General features: G+C 46.8%; 1 protein-coding gene across 6 annotated transcripts in view; it reads left to right on the top strand.

The window, feature by feature from the left end:
- The window catches only part of CCDC30 (coiled-coil domain containing 30), a 687,183-nt gene that overhangs the window by 369,162 nt on the left and 299,741 nt on the right, over positions 1-18,280 (top strand). For 5 of the 6 annotated variants that reach the window (XR_010188622.1, XM_063942949.1, XM_063942945.1 and 2 more), the window contains one exon: positions 14,699-14,827. The exons of the other annotated variant lie outside the window; for it this stretch is intronic. Coding sequence is in view for 4 of the 5 variants with exons in the window: in XM_063942949.1 (XP_063799019.1) it covers positions 14,699-14,827 (129 nt within the window). In the remaining variant the exon portion in view is untranslated. The remainder of the gene's footprint in view (positions 1-14,698; positions 14,828-18,280) is intronic. 6 annotated transcript variants of the gene reach the window in all.

Genomic DNA, 18,280 nt, shown 5'->3' on the forward strand with positions numbered 1-18,280 from the left:
ACCAGTAGTACTAAATCTTTCTTAGAGTGCCCAGTCTCCTGCGGAGCCCGTCTATTCCCCATGGTCCTTACGGAGTCCCCAGCATCCACTACGGACTACGAGAAATAGATTTACCGGTGAGTAAAATCTTATTTTCTGCCCAAAGCACCCGCATTCCAACACACATAAATTGTTGCCGGAGCAGAGTGTAGCAAGTGCAGGGGGGAGGAGGCCACAAACACGTACACATACATCCCTGCTAGTACGCTGAGGTGTACCACAATAATGACAAGTTCCCTATCCCCAAAATCTATTGCTCTGCATCCATTCTGCCCTATTACGCTACCAGTACCACCCCGCCAGAACGTTTACTGTCGCAGAGTGTATCAAGTGCTGGTGGGAGGAGGCCACAAACACGTACAGTCACACCTATTCTTTCTTATGCCCTTTTTTCCATCTTACTCCCCTTGCAGTATATTCAGTTCCCAAGAGGAAATGCAAAGTAACCAAAGTGGAGCAAGCTTCATGGGCAATGACCAGGGTGCTGGCTGAAGAACTGCATGGGATGGACGCCAACATGCAGCAACAGGAGGATGCCCGCCAACTACGGTTCATAGTAGAGATGAGCGGGTTCGATTCCTCGAGATCCGAACACCCCCCCCCCGAACTCCACCTATTTTACACGGGTCCGAGGCAGCCTCGGATCTTTCCGCCTTGCTCGGTTAACCCGAACGCGCCTGAACGTCATCATCCCGCTGTCGGATTCTCGCGAGATTCGTATTCTATATAAAGAGCCGCGCGTCGCCGCCATTTTCACTCGTGCATTGTCGATTGAGCAGAGGACGTGGCTACGTTCTCTGCCTGAAAAGCTCAATATCTGTGCTCCGTGTGCTGCAAATATCTGTGCTCAGTGTGCTTCATTTTGGTGACCAACAGTATATAGTTGTACAGTACATTAGGCCATTGCTGTAGTATCTTGCAGCTCTGTGTCACTGCAAGTATCCATTCCATATCTGTGCTACATTTTGGTGAGCAGTATATATAGTATTACAGTGCAGCATTTTGGTGACCAACAGTATATAGTTGTACAGTACAGTAGGCCATTGCTGTATCTTGCAGCTCTGTGTCACTGCAAGTATCCATTCCATATCTGTGCTGCATTTTTGTGAGCAGTATATATAGTATTACAGTGCAGCATTTTGGTGACCAACAGTATATAGTTGTACAGTAGCCCATTGCTGTATCTTGCAGCTCTGTGTCACTGCAAGTATCCATTCCATATCTGTGCTGCATTTTTGTGAGCAGTATATATAGTATTACAGTGCAGCATTTTGGTGACCAACAGTATATAGTTGTACAGTAGGCCATTGCTGTATCTTGCAGCTCAGTGTCACTGCAAGTATCCATTCCAGATCTGTGCTGCATTTTTGTGAGCAGTATATATAGTATTACAGTGCAGCATTTTGGTGACCAACAGTATACATATATAGTACAGTACAGTAGGCCATTGCTATTGATATATTACTGGCATATAATTCCACACATTAAAAAATGGAGAACAAAAATGTGGAGGGTGAAATAGGGAAAGTTCAAGATCCACTTCCACCTCGTGCTGAAGCTGCTGCCACTAGTCATGGCCGAGACGATGAAATGCCATCAACGTCGTCTGCCAAGGCCGATGCCCAATGTCATAGTAGAGAGCATGTAATATATAAAAAAAACAAAAATTCAGTAAAATGACCCAAAAATCTAAATTAAAAGCATCTGAGGAGAAGCGTAAACTTGCCAATATGCCATTTACGAAACGGAGTGGCAAGGAACGGCTGAGGCCCTGGCCTATGTTCATGGCTAGTGGTTGAGCTTCACATGAGGATGGAAGCACTCATCCTCCCGCTAGAAAACTGAAAAGACTTAAGATGGCAAAAGCACAGCAAAGAACTGTGCGTTCTTCTAAATCACAAATCCCCAAGGAGAGTCCAATTGTGTCGGTTGCGATGCCTGACCTCCCCAACACTGGACGGGAATAGGTGGCGCCTTCCACCATTTTCACGCCCCCTGCAAATGCTGGAAGGAGCACCCACAGTCCAGTTCATGATAGTCAAATTGAAGATGTCACTGTTGAAGTACACCAGGATGAGGATATGGGTGTTGTTGGCGCTGAGGAGAAAAATGACAAGGAGGATTCTGGTGGTGAGGTGGTTTGTTTAAGTCAGGCACCCAGGGAGACACCTGTTGTCCGTGGGATGAATATGGCCATTGATATGCCTGGTCAAATTACAAAAAAAATCACCTTCGGTGTGGAATTATTTTAACAGAAATGCGGACAGAGGTGTCAAGCCGTGTGTTGCCTTTATCAAGCTGTAATAAGTAGGGGTAAGGACGTTAACCACCTAGGAACATCCTCCCTTATACGTCACCTGGAGCGCATTCATCAGAAGTCATTGACATGTTCAAAAACTTTGGGTGACAGCGGAAGCAGTCCACTGACAACTAAATCCCTTCCTCTTGTACACAAGCTCCTGCAAACCACACCACCAACTCCCTCAGTGTCAATTTCCTCCTTAGACAGGAAAGCCAATAGTCCTGCAGGCCATGTCACTGGCAAGTCTGACGAGTCCTCTCCTGTCTGGGATTCCTCCGATGGATCCTTGAGTGTAACGCCTACTGCTCCTGGCTCTGCTGTTGTTGCTGCTGGGAGTCGATCATCATCCCAGAGGGGAAGTCGGAAGACCACTTGTACTACTTCCAGTAAGCAATTGACTGTCCAACAGTCCTTTGCGAGGAAGATGAAATATCACATCGGTCATCCTACTGCAAAGCGGATATCTCAGGCCTTTGCAGCTGTGTTGGTGTTAAACGTGTGTCCGGTATCCACCGTTAATTCAATTCACAGGGAATTAGAGAATTTCTTGAGGCAGTGTGTCCCCGGTACTAAATACCGTCTAGGTTCCACTTCTCTAGGCAGGCGCTACCGAGAATGTACACAGACGTCAGAAAAAGACTCACCAGTTTCCTAAAATATGCAGTTGTACCCAATGTCCACTTAACCACGGACATGTGGACAAGTGGAGCTGGGCAGACTCAGGACTATATGACTGTGACAGCCCACTGGGTAGATGTATTGCCTCCCGCAGCAAGAACAGCAGTGGCGGCACCAGTAGCAGCATCTCGCAAACGCCAACTCGTTCCTAGGCAGGCTACGCTTTGTATCACCGCTTTCCATAAGAGGCACACAGCTGACAACCTCTTACGGAAACTGAGGAACATCATCGCAGAATGGCTTACCCCAATTGGACTCTCCTGGGGATTTGTGACATCGGACAACGCCACCAATATTGTGCGTGCATTACATGTGGGCAATTTCCAGCACATCCCATGTTTTGCACATACATTGAATTTGGTAGTGTAGAATTATTTAAAAAAAATGACAGGGGCATACAAGAGATGCTGACGGTGGCCCGAAGAATTGCGGGCCACTTTCGGCATTCAGCCGTGGCGTGCAGGGCAGTCTGGAGCGAGTGCTGACATCTGGTCCGGACTGAAGGACCTGCCAATCGATTACTGACATGTCGTCTACTGTCACTGCATATGATTCTGTCACCATTGAAAGAATGTTGGAGGGTTATATGAGTGATCGCATCCAAGTAGGCACGTCAGACAATCCGTACGTATACTGGCAGGAAAAAGAGGCAATTTGGAGGCCCTTGCATAAACTGGCTTTATTTTACCTAAGTTGCCCCCCCTCCAGTGTGTACTCCGATAGAGTGTTTAGTGCAGCCGGTCACCTTGTCCGCAATCGGCGTACGTGGTTTCTTCCAGAAAATGTGGAGAAGATGATGTTCATCAAAATGAATTATAATCAATTCCTCCGTGGAGACATTCACCAGCAATTGCCTCCAGAAAGTACACAGGGACCTGAGATGGTGGATTCCAGTGGGGACGAATTAATAATCTGTGAGGAGGGGGATGTACACAGTGAAAGGGGTGAGGAATCGGACGATGAGGAGGAGGTGGACATCTTGCCTCTGTAGAGCCAGTTTGTGCAAGGAAAGATTGATTGCTTCTTTTTTGGTGGGGGCCCAAACCAACCAGTCATTTCAGCCACAGTCGTGTGGCAGACCCTGTGGCTGAAATGATGGGTTTGTTAAAGTGTGCATGTCCTGTTTATACAACATAAGGGTGGGTGGGAGGGCCCAAGGACAATTCCATCTTGCACCTCTTTTTTTTTTTTTTTTATCTCTGCATCATGTGATGTTTGGGGCTAATTTTTTTAAATGCCATCCTGTCTGACACTGCAGTGCCACTCCTAGATGGGCCAGGTGTTTGTGCCGGCCACTTGGGTCGCTTAGCTTAGTCATCCAGCGACCTTGGTGCAAATTTTAGGACTAAAAATAATATTGTGAGGTGTTCAGAATAGACTGGAAATGAGTGGGAATTATGGTTATTGAGGTTAATAATACTATGGGATCAAAAATACCCCCAATTTCTATGATTTAAGCTGTTTTTGAGGGGTTTATGAAAAAAAACACCCAAATCCAAAACGCACCCGAATCCGACAAACACGGCCGCGGAACCGAATCCAAATCCAAAACACAAAACCCGAAAAATTTCCGGTGCACACCTCTAGTTCATAGTGGCGGAAAGAAAGCTGCAGCAATCCTTTATAACACAGATAATGGGCCACCAAGAGTACATCTTGTACGAGTACCAAGACCGACAATTTCAGTTTCTGGCACGCATCTTGCCACGCGTTCAGGGTAGCCACATGCACCCAGCTATCCAGGTCCCTCCTATCCCCGAGCACAGTTACCCCGGTATTCCAGAAATCCCTACTATGACCCCCGTAACCCTAATCCACAGTCTTCTGTATACCCAGTATATAGGCAATTGCTATAGCCAGTGTTTTATTTTGACTGTTTTCATGTTTAAGTTGGGGGTGAGGTTGAGTTTGGGGGGTTTTGTATTGTCTATTGATATGTTAGGTATGTGTTCTCCACATGTTCTAATTTAATGCCTACAGATAAGGCCAAGTTTGGCTCATTTAAATGTCTATGCATTATTCAGGTTCGATTTCTACCAATAATAAATAAAAGCGTGTAGTATGGTATGCCGGTGGTCGGGCTCCCGTAGACCAGCATACCGGCGCCGGAATCCCGACCACCGGCATACCGTCGTGGACCCCAAGAGGGAGAACAGATGTCTGTATGCCAGTGGTCAGGATTCCGGCGCCGGTATGGTGGTCGCTGGGAGCCCGGCCGCTGGCAACCTGAATACCACCCTAAATAAAGATTAAGACACTCCAAACTGGTGTATTTATTAAGAAATGACTTTATTATTTATTGTGTATCCTTTCTGTAAGGTGGATAGAAATGGTTTCTCTTATGATTTTCGCACTTGAGGAATGTTGCCCTTCAGGCCGCCAAATCAAGAGTAGAGTGTGCCACTTCAGGGTTCTGCGCAGTCCACTCCTCTAGAAACTGTTCCTCCTGTATCTCACATAAGTTGTGAAGGATACAGCAGGCCGCTACTACACGGAACATATATTGGAGGTCCACATCACTTCTCTTCATGAGGCAGTGCCAACGTCCTTTCAGGTGGCCAAATACATTCTCCACCACCATCCTTGCTGAACTGAGAGTGTGGGTGTATGCCACTTGGATGGTAGACAGCTGCACACACCCTTCATTAGCCAACGCCACAAAGGGTAGGCTGCATCCCCGATAATGTGGACTGGAATGTCCACCCCATCCACAGTCTTGGATATCTGTAAGGAAATACAAGAGTATCATTATATTTCATTGCTGAAACAAGTATGTGGGTGCAGCAGGTGACAGCAATCTACACTGACATAAAGTATTTAAATAAACCTTTTAAAAAGAGAAACACTATAGCCCACACATTCCAACAACAATTCACACCCAAAAGTGAAATCAGGAAAATGATCTATAACACCGTTGTGGAAAAAAAAAAAATATATATCTATATATATATCTCTCTCTATATATATATATATATCTCTCTCTATATATATATATATATATATATATATATATATATATATATATATATATATTGTATGGTGATCTGGCACTCACTGGTAATGGTGGCAATTTGGTCCGGTGCCCTTACTCGTCCTCCATGAGCAGGAAGATGTAGACAGAAGTTGCGTAGTACGGCACTCAGACGCTGATGGACAAATTGGATTGAAGCCCTGGGTAGCTGTCAACGTTTCAATTTATTCAATTTTTCTCAAGACATACATATAAAAACAGAAGAGCACTCACCTTATAACCCCTCACCACTAGTGCATGTTGCGCGGGCCGGAGCGGGGACCGCCTACCGCCGGAGTCCGTCGGGCGGCAATCTCCCGTCAGCTGTGGCGCAGTCTGGTGACGTCATCGCGCTGAACGCGATGCACGTCAGGTGTCATAGAAACCGGCTGTAAACAATAACAACGTACAGGTGCTTATGGCTGGCTGAGTTTCTGTGGTATAGATGCAAAAACATCAAGGAAAATAAATACTGGATAAATCCATAAACATATCAAATGTACTATAGATCATTGAATGTAAACATATAATGATAATTATAATAATAATTATATCATAACACAAGCCAGGCAAAAAGACTGAAATATAGATAAAAACAAAAAATAAAGAATAAAAAATATAAGCCAAATACGGACAAATCGTGAGGGACCCACTAGGACCATACTGTCCAAGCAAACAATGTCATATATATAAATATAAAATTTACATGCTACAAAGATTACGTGAAGCAGGAAAGAGGTACCATATCATTGAGGCCCCTGGGGCTTACTGTATCCAATTTATGAATCCATTTGGATTCACACCTCAATAAGGCACTGCCACGGTCACCCCCTCTAAGTGATGGAGGTATGTGGTCTATCATTCTATATTTAATGGTAGCCAGAGCATGTTTGGCTAGTATGAAGTGACGAGCGACCGGCTGGTCACTGCTTCCTTTTTGTAGACCTAGTCTGATGGAAGACCTGTGGGCGGTCATGCGTTCTTTGAATTTTCGTGTGGTTTTACCCACATATACTAGACCACACGGGCAAACTATCTGATATACTGTATGTGTGGTCTCGCAGGTCAGATGATATTTGATGTAGAATTTCGTGCCTAAGTGGGGATGAAAAAACGTGTTGCCTGTGATCATGTAGCTGCACGTGACACAGGTACATCTAAAGCAACCCGTTTTCAGGGGTGCTAAGGAACCCTTTTTAGAAGATTTGGTTAATTCTGAGATGTCTGCTTTCACCAGTAGGTCACGTAGATTCCTGGATCTCTTATAGCAAGGCATAAGGTCCATCTGTTGGAGAGGTAGATGTTGATCAGATTTAATTATAGGCCAGTGTCTCTTGGCGACTTTCATGGTATTCTCAGAGGACGTATTATAAGTCGTCACCCAAGGGAGTTTGGTATGATTAGAAGCTTTGACTTTAGGGAGAAGAAGAGATTCCCTGTTCAGACGCAGAACTTTTTGTTTAGTAGACTGCAGTTTATTAAGGTTATAGCCTCTTTGCACAAACCGTATTATAAGTTCGTCCATTTGCTGGGCAGCCATCTGGTGGTCACTGTTAATCCGATGGATTCTCAACATCTGTGAGTAAGGCAGACCAGCTTTGAGGCTCCTGGGATGACAACTATTCCAATGTAAATAGGAGTTCCGATCAGTGTCCTTAGTGTAAACCGTAGTAGTAATGGCAGAGTCTGTAATAGAAATGCGGACATCCAAAAAATCTATAGTATGTGTGTCCATTTTCATGGTTAATTTTACTGGACTATTGGATGTATTATGTTCAGTGATAATTGTTTCCAATAGTTCCTTGGGTCCTTTCCATAATAGTAAAAGATCGTCTATATATCTAGAATAAAATATTATGTGTTCTGCCACAGAAGGGTTTCGGAAAAAGATGTCTTCCTCTATCTGGAGCATGTACAGATTGGCGTACGTGGGGGCCACCGCCGACCCCATAGCACACCCCCGTTCTTGTAAATAGTACTTGTTGTTAAATAAGAAAAAGTTCCTTGTTAAGATGAGTTCTAATAGACATATCAAGATATTAATCTGTGGAGCCTCAAATAAGTTGTCTTCCTGTAGTCTGGTCTTTACCGCTGCGAGACCTTCCTGATGAGGTATGACGGTATATAGACTGGTGACGTCAGCTGTCACCAGCCATGTGCCAGTGGGAAGAAGACATTGTTTGCTTGGACAGTATGGTCCTAGTGGGTCCCTCACGATTTGTCCGTATTTGGCTTATATTTTTTATTCTTTATTTTTTGTTTTTATCTATATTTCAGTCTTTTTGCCTGGCTTGTGTTATGATATAATTATTATTATAATTATCATTATATGTTTACATTCAATGATCTATAGTACATTTGATATGTTTATGGATTTATCCAGTATTTATTTTCCTTGATGTTTTTGCATCTATACCACAGAAACTCAGCCAGCCATAAGCACCTGTACGTTGTTATTGTTTACAGCCGGTTTCTATGACACCTGACGTGCATCGCGTTCAGCGCGATGACGTCACCAGACTGCGCCACAGCTGACGGGAGATTGCCGCCCGACGGACTCCGGCGGTCCCCCCTCCGGCCCGCGCAACATGCACTAGTGGTGAGGGGTTATAAGGTGAGTGCTCTTCTGTTTTTATATGTATGTCTTGAGAAAAATTGAATAAATTGAAACGTTGACAGCTACCCAGGGCTTCAATCCAATTTGTCCATCAGCGTCTGAGTGCTGTACTACGCAACTTCTTTCTCTATATATATATATATATATATATATATATATATATATATATATATATATATAATTTTTTTTTTTTTTTAAACACACTGTGAAAAATATGCTTACCAGTATTTATGGTCGACCACAGACAGGAAAGCATGGCATTCCATCGTCTTACAATTATAATAATCTGCCGTGTTATGACGGGGGGCAATGATGGGGATATGGGTCCCATCGAGGGCACTGGCACAGTGGGGATACCCACGCCGCAGGAAGCCATGGATGGTCTCATCTAGGTGCTGCCCTTGTGGTAAGCAGATGAACCGTTGGTATAGGGTATCCAGAATAGCCTTCATCACCTGGTGTAGAACAAGCAGGAGATTGTGCGGTACTCTCCTGGCGTATCATACCACCACAGTGCAATCACCAGTCTTCTCCTTGGCTGGATGGGTGTCTGGTAGTGGGTGGTCTGCATAGTAAGTGCATGGGCGAAGAGGTCCAGCAGGTAGTGGAACGTAGCACACGAAATGCGAAAGTAGGCCATCCACTGCTCATCTTGAAAAGCCTCTACAGTCTCCATGAAAACATCTGCATGGGGGCGGTCTCTGACCCACATTCTTCGCTCGGTCATGGTACTCATTTGCATAATGGAAGCCAGGGTTTGCAAAATCAGGGTTCTCCTCCTGCGAAAATACTGGCATTGAGTCCTGGCCCCCTCTGCCAAAAAAACCGCTCTCCTCCTCCAGATATAACGCTGTACTATAGAGCACAGAGTCAGAAGCTGCATCAGGCTCTCACTTGCTGGGTCAAACAGCAGTAATGCCCAAACAATCATGAACACAGGCATACACGGTGGTACTCTGTCGGCCATGATTGCTGCAATGAGGTGAGCAGCCCCACCCTCCCTCTAATAACCTCATCTTTGTGGGCCTAAAAAGGCCATTTCTAATGACATTCTCATATAAATGCAAGGAGATCCCTTGTTCAGTATAAAAGGTGCCGACCCGGGTCGAAAGGCTGATGTAAACGGGGGCCAACCCGGGAATGCCCCAGCATGATCCGGGGACCGTATTCCCGGGTAAGTCCTTGCATTTCTGGTGTGAAAGGAGTATTCGTTTTCTCCTTCATCACTGCTGGGGGACTCTGGATTATGTGGGTTGCTGGTGTGCTACAGGAGATGCTACATAAATGAAAAACTTTCCCTTTAAGCCTAAGCTCCTCCCCTTCGCAACGCCCAAGAGTATAGTGTGGTTTAAGTGCCCGTCAAAGTTGGGCATGTTATGAGGGTGGCTGTTATTACAGCCCTGCTTCTTAGTTAGTTTTACTGTTAATTGTAAGTGTCCTTGTTTGCTTCTAATTATGTTCCCTGTCCACGGCTATTAGCAGAGAGCAGTGGGGGGGGGGCGTAGTGGCTGTCTGCAGCCTCTGTGACTCACTGTGCTGCAGCAGTGGTGGGAGTGGGAGCTGAATAGTGTCATTCCCCGACTTGCCCCTCAGTGTCATCGGAAACGTCCCGGACCTGGACAGTAGAGCCCCCTCACCCTTTTAGACAGTGCAGGAGTGTAGCACTGTCCTGTATGGCTGCCACCATTTACAAAGGTCTTTGTGTCAGCTCCCGTTCTGGGAGACCACAGTCAGCCCTGAGCATCGGGTTAAACCAGTGTTTTCCCCGGTGTAGAGGGGTTGGGTTAACTGGTCTATGGAGATTAGAAAGTACTGTGCGGGGAGAATTATAGCTTGTGTGATGCTGCTCTCTCAGCCTGCAGTGGTGCAGTCTGGCTCCTGAATTTCCAAGTATGCACTAGCTCCACTGACCCCTTTCATGTGCTGACTGTGACTGCTGGGTCTGATACAAGTTTTATGGACCACTTCAGCTCCTCTGCTCTGCTATTGTAGTGTGGGCCTCTTCAGGACAGCTAAGTACCTGACGGGGTCTGACCCGCCTTGGCTTCGGACCATGGAGCATATGGTGTCCAGTTTTGAGAATGTGTCTTCTTACCTAGAGAGGTTTTTTGAGGATCCTAGGCTAGGGAAGACCCAAAAATGTCTTCCTTCCTCCAGGGGTCTCTTGGCAGATACGGAGGAAGAAAAGGGTGAACTTCAGTATGAGGTAGTTCCTCCTGAGGGTGAGGACCTTGGTTTCTCAGCAGATCAGGGAGTAGAAGATCTCATTTCTGTGGTTTTGACTGTCCTTTGACTGTTTGGATACCCAATCAGAGTTGGTTGTGCCTTTTCAAACGTTGGCGGAGGACGGTTGTTACTTGTCCTTCTTCTGCAGATCTTTCTGATCTTTATGAGGACGCCTGGAAAACGTCAGAAAATAAGTTTTCTGTGCCTCTCAGATTTGCCTCCCTGTAACCGCTTCCAGCGGATCATATGTCAAAGTGGGAACAATCTCCCAAGGTAGATGCCCTGGTGGCTTGCTTAACCAGGAACATGGCTCTTCCTGTTCAAGGTTTGGTGTCCTTTAAGGTTCCGTTAGAAAAGAAGCTTGGGGGTTCCCTTAAGTACATCTTTATGGGTTTAGGCCTGGTTATATGTCTCGGCATGGGTTGCCCGAGAAATGGAAATTTGGGCCGACAAACTCATAGAAGGACTCCAAGAGGACTCAACCAAGGAGTTCTTTCTAAATTTAGTGAAGCAACTCCATGGAACAACTTATTATGTTTGTGAGGCTGTCCTAGACTGAGCTCAAGTTGCACCACGAGTCTCCGCTACGGCCATTGCGGCCAGGAGGGCCCTTTGGCTCCACGTCTGGGACGCAGATTCTTAATCTAAAGCTATAACTTAACTAGAACATAGCTACAACACAAACATGGCTTTTACTGTAATCTACTCCTTGTTTCAAAGCCGAGCAGATCCTTCCGGCCCATACTGAATCTTTGCACTTTTAACACTAGACTGAGGGTGGATCATTTTGAATAGAATCTTTCCGACTGATGATCCACAGTATGGAGGCTTCACTGGACAGCAGGGACACGTACCTTCACGTTTCCATGTGGGTAGGCCATCACTCTGTCCTTCGATTCACAGTCTGCTCAGATCACTATCCATTCCAGGCCCTGCCATTCGGTTTGGCCATGGCCCTACATATGTCCACATAGATCATGGTGGTGTTGGGGAGCCTGCAATTCAAGGAAGGTATTGCGGTCATATCTTATTTAGATGATCTTCTCGTGAAGGCTGATGCAGCTTCCCAGTTGCAGCTACACCTGGACCGCACAGTGCGGATCATGGCTGTAGCCTGAGTTTTGTAAAATCTCACCTAGTACTTTGTCAGCACCTGCCATTCCTGGCGGTGGTCTTCGACACCTCTCTGCAACAAAGGTTCCTACCAGAGTCCAAGGCCCAGGCCTTCCTGGATTTGGTCAAGACCGTACTTTCAGCATGAGCTGTTGGGCATGGTTGTCTCCACCTTCAAGACCAGTTTGCCAGATTCCATTTGCGGGAATTCCAATGGGGGATTTTTTGGAATTGGTTGCGGTGCACGGAGTCCCTCTTGTCTCAGCTTCTTGTCCGCCGACACTCATTATTCTCTATTTTAGTGGCTAGTTTCCAATTATCTGCTCCAGGGGCGATCCTTGGTCTCTCCGACTTGGGTTATAGTGATCGTGGACGCGAGTCGTCTTGGTTGGGGTGCTGTGGCGTTACATATTCACCTGCAGAGTATTTGGATGTCATAAGAAGCGGCCCTGCCAATCAATGTGCTCGAGCTCCAAGCCAACTATATCTTGCTCTATTGGGGGCCCAGTCTGTGCTGGCCGGCCAGCCAGTACGGATTCAGTCAAATAAAATCACAGCGGTGTCATATGTTAATTTATGAGGTTAGCAGCAAGAGAGTTTGGCAAGCATTCTGTGCTGGGAGGAGGCCTATGTTCCGGTGATCTTGGCAATGTTGTTACCGGGTGTGGAAAATTCAGAGGTGGTTTCCTAAGCATAACCACGTTTCTCCCAGGGGAGTGGTCACTCCATCAGGATGTCTTTCAACAGTTGGTTTGGAAGTGGGGTCTTCAGGAGGTTGACCTCAGGACCTTTCATCAGAACTTTAAGATCCCCTGCTTTTGTGCGAGGTCCAGAGACCTGATGGCATTTGCGGTGAATGCCATGATAGTTCCGTGGAACTTCCATCTGGCGTATCTCTTTCCCCCAATTCCCATGTTATCTCAGGGACTCAAGTGGGTCAATGATCAACTGACCATGCATGTACTGGTACGCTGACATTCTCATACTGGTGGGGGTCCCAGATCTGCTACAGCAGGGTCTGTTTCTGCACAAGGACTTTACTCTGTTTGCTTTGATGGCCTGGCTTTTGAGGCCAAACTCTTGAAGGCCAAGGATTTTCCTTCATTGGTTGTCTATGCTATGTTGCAGGCCCAGAAACCGCTTTCATCACACAATTACTACATGGTCTAGAAGATCTACATCTTGTGGTGTAAAATAAAAGTGGGACTCATACTTCTAGGTGTCACCTTTCTTGTTTCTCGTCTTTCTTTCAGGGTGGTTTTGAGGCCAGAGTATGTCTTTGTTCCTTTGAAGTGCAGATTTTGCCTCTGTTTATTACCAGCAGTGTCTGGCCCTGCTTCCAGAGGTTCGAACATTTCTACAGGGTGTGTTGCGGGTTCACCCTCCGTTTTGTTCTCCGATGGTTCCGTGGGATCTTAGCCTGGTCCTGTCGGCTCTCAAGCAGTCTCCATTTGAGCCTTTGGAGTTGATAGATCTTCAGTTCGTTACTTGGAAACTGGTTTTCCTTATAGCTATTGCCTGAGCTCAATTTACTTCTGAGTTGGGTGCTTTGTTGTGCAGGCTGCATCTTTTTTCATTTTCCATGATGATAAGGCGGTAGTCTGTACTGTCCCTGCATTCCAATCAAAGGTTGTTTTGGCTTTCCACTTGAATCAGGACATCGTTTTTGCTGTGTTTCCTCCATCCGTGACATCCCGGGACCAGGACTAACTGGGACTATTGTATGTTATCTGGGCCTTGCGGATCTATTTGGACAGGACTTCCTCAGTCTGCAGCATAGATACTTTGCTTGTTCTTTATTACTCTCAAAAACATGGTTGGCCTTCAATGAAGCAGACCATTTCGTATAGGATCCTCTCAGTCATCACTAGAGCCTATTCTAATGTGGCGCGACTGGCTCAGGACATGGTGTTGGTGCATTCTACTAGGGCGGTTGTGTCCTCCTGCCTGGCGTGGCATAGGGGTTCTGCTGAGCAGGTTTTCTAGGCTGCGTCTTGGTCCTCTGTCCACAGTTTCACTCATTTTTATTGGCTTCATGTTTTTGCCTCTGGCAATGCCCACTTTGGTCGTTCATTTCTCTGGTCAGGCAGCCTGAGCATTCCTTGTTGAGAGGCTGTTGAACGTCCCATGGTCCAGTGTCACCCAGCAGTGATGAAAGAGAAAAGGGTATTTTTGGCTACCTACTGTTGAATACTTTTTGCCAAGTCATGCTGGGGGGACACTGCATTCCCTTCCTCATGCTGAGTCGTGGGATGTTATGTTCTTGTCTTTTCCCTACTATTCTGTTTTCTTGTTGTTACAACAGTTTCACTGGGTTACTGATTTTCCTTACCAAGCTGTTTTGAAGTTGCATTGATCTCTTAGGCGTTACAGAGGGGAGGAACTTAGGCTTAAAGGATAGTTTTCAATTTAAGTGCCAGCTCCTATAGCACACCAGCAACCCTCATGGTCCAGCATGAGAAAAGGATTCAATGGTAAGTAAAGAAAAATCCCCTTTTTCGATTTGTTGCTATTTTTATCATGGTCTGTAAATCTTCTTGAAGTAGAAGTATATTTTATTCCATGAAACCACATACAGTACATACTGTAGTAAACTACATGCTGCAGTTAATTGAAACATTTTAAATGGGCTACTTGAGTCTTTCATATTCCACTCCATTTTGTGAAACACATTTCAAAGTAATTTGTAATGTTTTCATTATCTTTTTACCAGGAGCTGGATACATTGAGATCAAAACTCAAAGGAGTTCACAACGACCTCAAGAGCACCGAACCAGAAAATATCAATTTGCATTTAAAAATTGAGCAGCTGGGGAAAGAAAAACATTTGCAAGATAACAAGGTGATAGTTCATTTTGTCAGCACAGCATATGTGGTATCAGCAATTAACTAAAACGGCTATTAATAAACATATGGTCTTGTGAAAGCTACGCTTCGCCATTCTAAAATGGCTGCTGTCTGAGATAGTCATGAGCAACAAAACTAATAGGTAGCTGATAACTCCATATTTTGCAACTTCATACAGGCTGCACAACCTAAGCCAGTGCATGCGGTAATGGCACGCACCTACCCTCGTCCTTTGCACCCCGGCCCAACATGCTTATTACCTTAGCAAACGGCAGATTGGAGCAACACCATCTGCTCTTTAGGGTAAGAGAGTGTAGTAAGAAGCTTTCTCTAACGTCCTAGTGGATGCTGGGGACTCCGTAAGGACCATGGGGAATAGACGGGCTCCGCAGGAGACTGGGCACTCTAAGAAAGATTTAGTACTACTGGTGTGCACTGGCTCCTCCCTCCACGCCCCTCCTCCAGACCTCAGTTAGAATCTGTGCCCGGCCAGAGCTGGGTGCTTTTAGTGGGCTCTCCTGAGCTTGCTAATAAGAAAGTATTTTAGGGGGGCGTGGTCTGGCTGCTGAAGGAAGCAACTGTGTATTAGCAGAGCTCCCGGGACCCACGGCAAAACACGCATAAAACCACACTCACCTGAAGTCCTCTACATGCCCCAACACCTCCTTTGCCCTTCTTATACCCCCTGCTGAGTCCCCCGAGACGCCGCGGAATCGGGGAGCAGTTTTAACTGCTCCCGCGGGTTGCGGCCTACGGGGATCACAGAAGCCGGGGCCTCGATTTTGACCTACAGCCGGAGATGGTTCCGGGACCCGCTGCCTGGGCCGTGAATCTCCTCCGGAGCTCTGGACCTCCTGCTGCCGCTAGCCGCTGACCGCGATTAAGCATACCTCCCCGCTCCCCACTACACCCATAACACTCCTACCCGACGGGGACCCGGAGAGGCGCCGCGCGGGGCAGACTGACGGGAGCCCGGCGGCCATCTTGGAAACAGGGCCTGAGGGGATCTGTGAAGCCGGGGACTGGAAAAGAGATTTCCCCCCACCTGGATCCGTCCCGACACTCGGCCGAGTGCTACACCCCGGAGACTGAGTCTACACCTGCACACATCAAGAGGCGGCGACAGGCGAGGAGGGAGACCGCGAGGCGTGACGGCGGTGACGGTGATCCAGAATACCCGCGGACCAGACGGAGGCGACGGCTGGTAGGTTTTTATTAGCCTGCCAGTCCCTCGCCGCCCGACGGCCCGGCGGCACCCATTGCATTCCCCCCGCCCTTTGTCGCTCAGCCAGAAAGGCACCCAGCTTGGGCCCGACAGCCGAGGCCCCCCCCCCCCTGCATTCGGGGGCAAGGGACTGAAATTTAGAAGAGGCCCGGCCGTGAGTTCCGGGACCGGAACGAGACACGGCGGGCCCCAAGCACGCGCCTTCGGCCACCTTCCTCATCCAGAAGACCTTTACCCACATGTGGCAGGCCTAATAATAACCTACATCAGCAATCAAGGTATAGGGGTATTAATTATTTAATATTATAAGCCCTAATGACACACAGCACATTGATGTGAATACACCCCTTGGAGACCCTGCACCATTTATTTCATCATATCCCATTAGGCCTGCGGAGTCCCATAGAGATCTCTTCATAATTTACAGTTCTGATATTATACCTACTGGGACCAGTGGGATTAACTCCTAACCTCCAGTGACAGTGCCCTCTGTGATTTATGTCCTGAGCTGGAGCTCCCTCTAGTGGCCTATCCATATACATAGTTATACACGTGTCACTCAGGTCCCTTTATACTTTCCTAAGAGAATCTGTAAAGGAGGTGAGTCGCTCCCTGGGAGCCGGCAATGCGGGCACCTCATGTCTACCTCCGCATCACCGAAGAAGCGAGATCCGGCGCCATCTATATGCCTATTACTGTAATAACGACCACCGATTAATGGCGTGCTAGCGCCATTCCACTGGGAGTCACCATGCTATAGGCACTTCATAGCGCACCAAGCAATGCCAAGTCTACACTTATGATAACTCTTACAACCAAGTATTCATCTACTCATTATTAAGCATGGTCAGATCCTGGGAAAGGAAAAAAAAAAAAGGTAATACCACACAACCTAAGGAGACCGCGACCCAACCGGGAATGAGATCGTTCCTACAACCTACTCCCGCAAGGCTATCCGGAAACCTCTCCCCTTCCAGCCCATCTTCCTGTCATTCTGCTTCCTCTGCTTCCCCGTTGATGATGGAGCAACCTATTTTACACACTCACAGCGATACCGCTCTTCAAGATATCCTGCAATTCATGAAAACACTCCCAACTAAGCAGGATATCCAAGATACCATGCGAAGAGAGCTGGCATCAATCAAACAAGATATCTCACAGCTCTCCGAAAGGGTAAACACACTGGAAGAGCACCGAGACTCCACTGATAAATTTCTGGGGTCCTTAACAGACGTTATCAAATCCCAGTCGGAAGAGATTAGATTGCTACGGTCCCGTGTACTGGATTTAGATAACAGAGGGAGGAGGAATAATATCCGGGTGAGAGGTGTTCCGGATGAGGTCCCCCAGGCGGGCATAGTGGATGCCTTGACGATAATCTTCAACACAATTCTGGGCAAGGACCCAACCGCCGTCATAACATTTGATAGAGCCCACCGCGCTCTAAAACCAAGGGGGCTTTCCTCCGATCGACCCCGAGATGTCATATGTCGCCTGCATTATTACTCCCAGAAGGAAGAAATCATGAATAAAGTGCGTCATATTGATGACTTGAACTACAACGGCGTCCCTATCTCCATTTTTCAAGATCTCTCCTGGCACACCCTACAACAAAGGAAGATTCTCCGCCCCTTGACGGATGAACTCCGCAAGCGACAGCTGAAATATAGATGGGGTTTCCCTTTCAACCTACAAGTATCTTCCTCTGGCAAGATACACTCTCTCCACACCATATCTGACCTCCCAACTTTCTGCTCCGGTCTCGGTCTCCCATCTTTAAAGATCCCAGACTGGGACTTTACCCCCCCGGATTTACACCCACCACAGCCATCAGGAGGAGGAGAGCCATGGCAAGTGGTCGGCAGTGCTCAAAAGAAACCCTCAAAACCACTTTCTCCACGCCAGGATCATCCCCCCACCTGAAGAAATTACCTCCCACTATTTCGCTGAATGAACTCTGCTGTTCTCCCTGAGAGGACTGAATATCCTGACTGTAAGGTACCGGGTGAGACACGCTACACGCGGCCTAGTGCCAATTTGACCTCGCTTTGCTGTGTTCCCTTTTTTCCCCCCCTCCCCCCGGTCGCATTCTCAGTCCTAGAACTCAGCGACGAGACTCTATTAGAAGATAATTACTTGTCTCCACCGATTAATATTATTGGTTATTATAAGCTTTATTAAATTAGTATTGTACTATTACGATGTTTATGCTAAAATAGTGCT

Source organism: Pseudophryne corroboree, chromosome 10, assembly GCF_028390025.1.
Source record: "Pseudophryne corroboree isolate aPseCor3 chromosome 10, aPseCor3.hap2, whole genome shotgun sequence".
In the NCBI taxonomy this organism is placed as follows: domain Eukaryota; kingdom Metazoa; phylum Chordata; class Amphibia; order Anura; family Myobatrachidae; genus Pseudophryne; species Pseudophryne corroboree.